Here is a 7,664-nt window from a genome sequence, read left to right as displayed (position 1 = left end):
CATGTTTGATATGTTGGAGTATATATTTTCCTAACATGTTTAATTGTGGTCAACCTCATTTATATGATGGTGCAGAATGAAGGTTGGTTTTGACTAGGCTTAGTTTTATCCTACGTTTGGCATATAGGATATGTACATATTTTTCTTTGGGAATTTTATACGACATCTTTGGTTTTGGTGGCATCGATACATGTGACATGCCAATTTTAATAAGTTTTGCATCATCACATTACTACTATCACCGCGCGACACTGATATATATGGTGCCCGTGTGTAGCGTAATGGACTGAAGCTTTCTGACACAATTTTAATGCTTTTTATAGTGCATATGATATGTGCCATATTTTGTTGACTTTGACTTCACACGGTATCAAAACTAACCACGCGGTGCAATGATATGACACACGTATAGCTTGACCCGAATGGAGTTTGTTTATGATATTTTTTATTTGTTTAAAGCCTATGTGGGCTACATGGAATATGTCTTATCATGTATTTTGCATGAATTTTGTATGCATATGTGGATGTGGAGTGAACTTATTTTTTATTGAGTTCTGCTTTACCTGTATTACTACTAACACGGTGTGGCACTAAGATAATGCCCGCATGCAGCGTAACCAGGCAAAGGTTTGTGGAGCAATTATGGTGTTGCATGAGTCGTATGACATCTATCATTTTTGTTAATGTTTGTACCTCACATGGTATTAGCACTAACTCCACATAGCGTCATTTCATTGGCGCTAGTGTGTAGCATAACCCAAGTAAAGTGAGTTTATGATAGCCATTTATGACGATGCTAATAGTTTAGGCTCTTATAGCATTGGAGCATTTCATGCCATATTTTATTTGACTTTGGACCAAATATGTGGCCTGAATATTCTGTTTAGTTTTCTCTTTCTTGTATTACTACTAACACCGTGTAGCATTATGATAATGCCCACGTGTAGCGCAACCAAGTAAGATTGATTTTTTATGCAACATGTTTTATAATTCATCTTGCATGATTTGGTTTCTAGGTGTGTATCGTGAACACATTTTTAATTAAGTCTTGCCCTGCTCGTATTACTACTAACACTGCGTGGCATTAAGATAATGCCCACGTGCAGCGTAACCAAGTGAGGGAACATATTTTCATGCTCTTATTTGTATTGCAACTAGCATGACACATAATGCCCGTAGCACAACCAAACAAGAGATTATCGTGAGTTCAGTTTAGTGCGTCTGTAATTTCATTCCAACTTAGTCATATCCATTTTTTATGATCACCAAATTAAGTCAATTTTATGAGGTTTTCGCACCTATGACACTCTCTTGATTCGGATCCATGTATTGGGACCAAACCAAGGAATGAGGCGTTCATCTTGGCTTGTATCGCTAAAGGGACCGAACCAAGACGAAGATCAATAGGACGAAGCGCACGCAACATTTAAAGGAACCGTCCTTACAAGAACCATACATGCTCCTTGACTCGTACCTCGATGGCCGAGCCGAAGGCAAAAGTTTGGGCTAGATATAACATGCTCCTTGGTTTGTACCGCGATGGCCGAACCAAGGAAAAATTTTGGGATGAATGCAACATGCTCTTTAGACTGTACCCAAATGGCCAAATCAAAGGCAAAATTTTGAGATAGATTAAACCATGCACCTTAGTCTGTACCGCAATGGCCGGACTAAGGGAAAGAATTTTCTGGGAGATGAAATATGCTCCTTGATTTGAACCATGATGGCCGAACCAAGGACTAGAGTTTTGGGGAGGGAGGAAGCATGCTCTTTGGTTTGTACCGCGATGGCCGAACCGAGGACAAATTTTTATGTAGATTAATCATGCATTTTGGTTTGTACCATAGCGGCCGAACCATAGGCAAGAATTTTAGGAAGATAAAACATGCTTCTTAATTTGTACCATGATGGCCGAATCAAGGGCTAGAAATTTAGAAGAAGAAGGAGAAGAAAGCTCCCTGGCTTGTACCACAATGGCCAAACCAGGGGCTAGAGGAGAGCCATTGAATCTCACCTTTCAAACCTCCTACTCGCAGGACGCCTGTCTCCTTCTCTCCTCCTATGCTACTATATGTGTGTGTAATTTTTAGCAGATGAAAGGAACGATCTAAGGGGCCGACCCTAGAGCAGACAGGCATCCTGGTATTTATAGAGGAGCAAGGGGCGCGCATGCTGCCTCTCCCTTCCCATGGGCGCTGCGCTTTGTATTTGGCCACGTCGCCATCGTGCAGATCGTGGCAGAACGTGGGCGCATGGCTAGTTACGCCAGCGAACGATTCTCACTTCTTTTCGTGGATATGCTAGTCCGTATGCATGCAGATATTTTGAGAGCTTTTTTTAGGCGTGGAACACAGCTGGGCTCGGCCGGCCCCTTAGCTATTTTAGTGATTAATGGTTGTCTATCTATGGGCCCCTCTGTGTAGGACAACATTTGCATGGGCTTCTTACCCATTGTTTAATCAGAGCAGCTTTTTCATATGAAGGGACTGTGTTGATTTGTTCCAAGAGATTAATGATTGGTTGTGAGGGCCACACCACATACTCGTTCATGCATGTATGTTGCCTAGCCTGCATGCATTAGCACATAATGCATGCTTGTGCTAGCTAAAGATTTAATTGATGCTAAATTTTCTTTAGTCACCAATTATATTGTCTATGCATTTTGTTAATATGCCGTGATATTTTGATGGCCGACGCCGACGGCGCGGCGCCCGTGGGTGTTGTTCCTCCTTCCCGCAGGGTCGTCATGGTACTCTCCGGCCTTGTCCGTCTTCGAGGTTTGTCTTTGGGTGAAAGCCTTTTGCGCTGCTATAGCAGGGTCGGCTGATGTCGTTGTTCTTGGGTCGCTGTTCCCTTATGGTCGTCATCTTGAAGACTAGTTCCCCTTCGCGCTTTCCCTAAGGTGGACATGCAGAGTTGGTCGCAGGTAATCCTCCTGGTCCCGACGGTCCAGTGTGTCAATGGGTGTGCCTATGTTTGTTTCTCGCTACGACAGAGAAGTCGGAGCTGCGCGCGGCGGGGCCCCCGCGACAACGATGATTCCATGAGGGCGGTTTCAGCGGACAGTGCTCTCCGGAGATCGCGATGGACTAGGTCGTTGCGAGGCTTGCAACTTTCTCTTGCAATGTACATCAACAAAGTTGGAGCTGCCAGTCGTCGATGTCTTGGTTGATTGAGTTGTTGATTGATTTCTTTAAATTAACTCTCTTCATTATCGAACACTTTATTTTTGCTGTTTTGAATTTATATTTTATACATTTATTTATCTCGGTCAAAATCCATGTCAACAACAACAACAACGCAAGTCAACAGATCCTCGGTGCCACCTTCCCCGGCAGACACGCAACAACGCCGACAAACTTCGCGTAGGCAACCAGAATTTTTACTAGCAACCAATGCAAGGACCAAAATACGGCTGTCAAAATTTTGGCAGGGCACTTTAGGCACCCATCAAACGTATGATATATTCTTTAGGTATGAGAATTGACAAGTGACTGGCGGAAGAAAAATAAAATGCTTCGGCGACATGTTCCAAGAGGGCACAACAAGGTTTGAACATTAACATTGAGCACTCCACAGTCCACACCATAGTTGCTGTCGATATTATAAGTCTTCTTTTTGCCCATTGCAACGAATACGGACGAGGATCTCACAGATGGTCTCACAAGCTTGATCACATTCTGGACAGATGGCTCGACAGCTGCCTCCTCAAGATCTTCCCGGCCGGCGATCTGGGTATGGAGTCGATGAAGAGCACCTTGCGGACCTTCTTGTACGGCGCCACCTGCTTCGCCACATGCTCCATGACTTGTGTCTCAGTGATCTTGCTCCCGGGTTGCCTCACCACGAGCGCCATGGGTATCTCTCCCGCCTCTTCGTGAGGATATCTGCAAATTCACTGGAACCGTCAATACTGCCGGAGCATGTGGCGCCGTACATTCAGTTTGTAAGCTGCCATGTTCCATTGTAAAATTCAGAATGCGGTAAGCTGTGACGATCATTCATCGGACTTACGGCATAACTGCAGCATCAACAATTTCTGGCAACGACTGAAGGATAAGCTCCAGCTCTACAGGCGCGACCTGCAGTATTCAGTTTATTCAGCTATAAGCATCAATCATGCAAATCAGGCTAACTTGCTAGAAGTATATGACAATAATAACACATGGTTCAGGAGCTGATAAGAGCAGACCAGACCTGATAGGCCTTGTACTTGATGAGCTCCTTGAGCCTATCCACGACGAACAGAAACCCATCCTCATCAATGTAGCAAAGGTCGCCGGTCTTCAGCCAGCCTTCCGAATCGAAAGCGGCCGCGTTCGCCTCGTCGTCGCCTACATAGCCTGACATGCACAAAAACCGTAAGTAATCTCAGCGCAGCGTCACAACAATCTGCGCGCACTGAGGACAATGTGCATTGCAGGATGATGCTCGTGGCTTCACCTGTCATGGTGGAAGGACTTCTCAAACACAGCTCCCCTTTCTGCCCGACGGACAAGGGCTCGCCGGTGACGATGTCGACGATCTTCGCCTCGACGTTGTGGTTGATGCGGCCAGCGGAGCCTAGGTGGGAGCACTCGTCCCGGTCGACCATCAAGGATACTGCCCCAGCCTCTGTTGAGCCATAACCCTGAAGCACATTTAAGCCACAAGATTTTAGAAATTGTACTGAAAAATTTCCTAGACTTGCACAAATTTGACACGGTGAGAAGATCCTATGGCTGCAAATTACAGTCGTTATTTTGATTGCGTCAAATAGGAGGGTTGCAAGACAGGGCGTCCTGGTGCACCGACCCATTGCACGAACTATAGCGAATCGGGATCTAGCGGGCTATTATAGCAAAACGGATACTGTATCAAACATTTTTAAATTTGAGAATATATTTTAAACACAAACATTTTTTGGAAAAACGTGAAGATTTTTTTTGAAAAATTGAACTTTTTAAAATTTTCTGACCTTTTGGGGAACATTTTTCTGAAACTCTGAACATTTTTTAAGATAGTGAACATTAAAAAAATCATAAATTTTAAAATGCGAACAATTTTTTAAATCATTTTTTAAAATTTGAACTTTTTTGATAATTTTGGAAAATTTATGAAATTGTGAACATTTTAAAAAATATAAATATAAATTGTTTTATGAAATTATGAAAAAAATACAAAAACAAAAAACCCCGGTAGAAAGAAGAAGAAAACGGGTATAACCTGCCAGAAAGTTCTTACCTCGCTCGCTTAAGGTGCATTTGCTCGACAGTTTGACGCAGTGTCCTTTTGATTTTATTTTTTCCAAGGATGTGTCCTTCCGAATTAGCCCTTATGAAGATTTCTCCCAGACCCGACACATCATTTTGGTTCCCTTTGGCTCCTCACCTTTTCCTTAAATCCAATTTCTCACATATTAATACAGAGCACACCACTCTTTGAGCAAACTGGGTGGTACTTATATCGTTTTCACTGGTGTTGTCAATTTCATTCAGCGAAATTGGGTGCCCACTACCCAGTGATCCTTTTCTAAAAGATAATAATATTATCTTCACCAACACTCATCAAAAAGTGATTCCTTAGGATCCAGTTTAACACGATCTGTGACTTTCTTCAAAGCGCACTACCATACCTGCTTTTGTTACTACGGTACTACTGTAGTTGGTTATTCTATTCGTTATAATGCGTCTGTGGGTCCCATTTGCCATACGCTTTTTACGTATGTTTTTAGGCGAGGGCGAGGGCAAATAATACGTACGTTATTCAGTAGGAAAAATAAAGCAAAACGAGGTATAGACGTGGAAACACTAACCGTGCGTAGATCCACGTGAGGGAAGCGCCGACGGAACTGCTCCGCCACCGGCGTCGGCAGAGGGGCTCCGCCGCAGACCACCCGCACCAGGCTCTTCAGCCGGTACCTGTCTCTGGTCATCGCCAGCACCATGGGAGGCGCCGCCGTTATCTCCGTGACCTCCCACCGCTCCGCCGCCTCCAGCATCCCCCTCAGTCCTGCCCGCGCGGCCGCGTCCGTCATCACAACCATCGTCCGCCCCTGCGCCAGCCCGTTCAGCACGGACGAGAAGCCCATGGAGTGGAACATGGGAGCGCTCATCAGATTCCTCTCGACGCCCTTCCTCGACCTCACGTGCTGGGCGTGCAGCCCCGCCGCCATCGCTATGAGGCTCCGGTGCGACAGCGCCACCGCCTTCACCCGCCCCGACGTGCCGGAGGAGTACTGGATGGCCGCTGTCGCGGACTGGTGCACCGCGCCGGCGTCGAGCGGGGGCGCCGACTCGTTCTCCCCTCGGTCCTCGTTGTGGCGCAAGAGGGAGCGGAAGCACGGGGAGTCGAGGAGGACGGTGGGGAGGCCGGCGGGGAGCTTGGCGGCGGTGGAGGAGACCGCGAAGGCGACGGACGCGCCGGACAGGGAGACGAGGCGGGACAGCTCGCCGGCGGTGAGGGCCGGGTTGGCCGGGGACACGGCGACGCCGACGGCGAGGAGCGCGAGGTAGAGCACGGGCACGTCGAGGCGCGAGGGGGCGAGGACGAAGGCGACGTCGCCGTGGCCGAGCGGGAGCGGGAGCGCGCGCGAGCGCAGGGCGGCCGCGAGCGCGCGCACCTGGGACAGGAAGGCCGGGTAGGAGACGGCCTCGCCGGTGGCGGCGTCGAGGAGCGCGGGGTGGGCAGGGAGAGGGGACGGCAGCAGCGACAGCGCGAAGGACGGGAATGTGAGCGGGGCGTCCGCCGGCGGCAGCGGCAGCGGCGGGCGGAGGCTGCGGAATGACTTGGTCGTTGCGCAGTAGCCGCTGCGGGCGTCCATGGCTCCGCCGTGGGCGTTGGACATCTTCGACTGGGAAACTCGGCAGTGAGGCGAGGAGTTGGGAGGCAGTGAGGTGGTGAGGGAGGCTGTCGCAGTTGATAAGGATTAAGGAAGCCTGCAGCAGTAAATGTGGGTCGTTTCACGGATTGCTGAGTAGTCGTAATCAAGCGCGTATATTGAGGTAGGAGTAATATCACTAATGGTGCTTAAATCTGCCATCAATGTTCAATTTAGTGGTTAAACTTGAAATATATATACTGGTTCCGAACTTGGGACCAGCATACAAATAGGTGCTAATCCAATCTGCATACGTATAATGTGCTGACGTGGCACCATATTTAGGTTAGCATTAATGTAACTAGAAAAACAATCCCCGCCCGGAATCGAACTTACGGAATTTTTGAAAAGAAACGAGAGAGAGGAAGACAGAAAAGTAAAAGTGAATCGTTGTTCTCATTGATGATGGGATTACACATATATATAGCCTCCGAAAGGGTGCGTCCGAAGGGACACGAGACAACCATCTCGATTAGGAAAAGCAGGGATTAATAGAATTAATTAAATCCTAACACTCTCCCTAATCCATTCTTGTTAGTGTAAGTATCATCATCTTGAAAAAGCTTCTCCAAAAACCCTGTGGGGAAAATATGAGAAGATAGGTGTTTGATATGTTGCTAAAACTCCTTCAAATCCAGTGGGAAAATAAGGAGAAAATGGTACAACATATAGTGGTCATTGTCTCTTTTAACTCAATACGAGAAAACTCATAGAGTTTAGAGGACAATAAATATGTCATATATACTTTCCCAAAAACCCCGGTGGGGAAAACAGAAAGTATGACACATGATCTCATGTTGATATT

At 46.8% G+C, this 7,664-nt stretch overlaps 1 protein-coding gene across 1 annotated transcript; it reads right to left on the bottom strand.

The window, feature by feature from the left end:
* Positions 1–3,498: 3,498 nt before the first annotated feature.
* LOC125553529 (4-coumarate--CoA ligase-like 7) lies at positions 3,499–6,893 on the bottom strand. The gene is made up of 5 exons (XM_048717299.1): positions 5,795–6,893; positions 4,444–4,630; positions 4,198–4,343; positions 4,015–4,082; positions 3,499–3,887 (listed from the first exon to the last, which is right to left on the bottom strand). Exons 1-5 carry the CDS (start codon positions 6,824–6,826, stop codon positions 3,674–3,676), a joined length of 1,647 nt encoding a protein of 548 aa, XP_048573256.1. The 5' UTR covers positions 6,827–6,893; the 3' UTR covers positions 3,499–3,673.
* Between the last annotated feature and the right edge of the window lie 771 nt (positions 6,894–7,664).

This window comes from Triticum urartu, chromosome 4 (assembly GCF_003073215.2).
Source record: "Triticum urartu cultivar G1812 chromosome 4, Tu2.1, whole genome shotgun sequence".
In the NCBI taxonomy this organism is placed as follows: Eukaryota; Viridiplantae; Streptophyta; class Magnoliopsida; order Poales; family Poaceae; genus Triticum; species Triticum urartu.
Note: the sequence above shows the minus strand (reverse complement) of the source record. Positions and strands in the feature narration are given on the sequence as shown.

What these genes read in the sequence shown, in the direction of transcription:
- LOC125553529 (XM_048717299.1), bottom strand. Translation starts at nt 6,826, where the DNA reads ATGTCCAACGCCCACGGCGGAGCCATGGACGCCCGCAGCGGCTACTGC. An exon ending in AAGTCCTTCCACCATGACAG is followed by an intron (nt 4,344 to 4,443) that starts GTGAAGCCACGA and finishes TGTGCATGTCAG; the next exon opens with GCTATGTAGGCGACGACGAG. An exon ending in GTTGATGCTGCAGTTATGCC is followed by an intron (nt 3,888 to 4,014) that starts GTAAGTCCGATG and finishes GTGAATTTGCAG; the next exon opens with ATATCCTCACGAAGAGGCGG.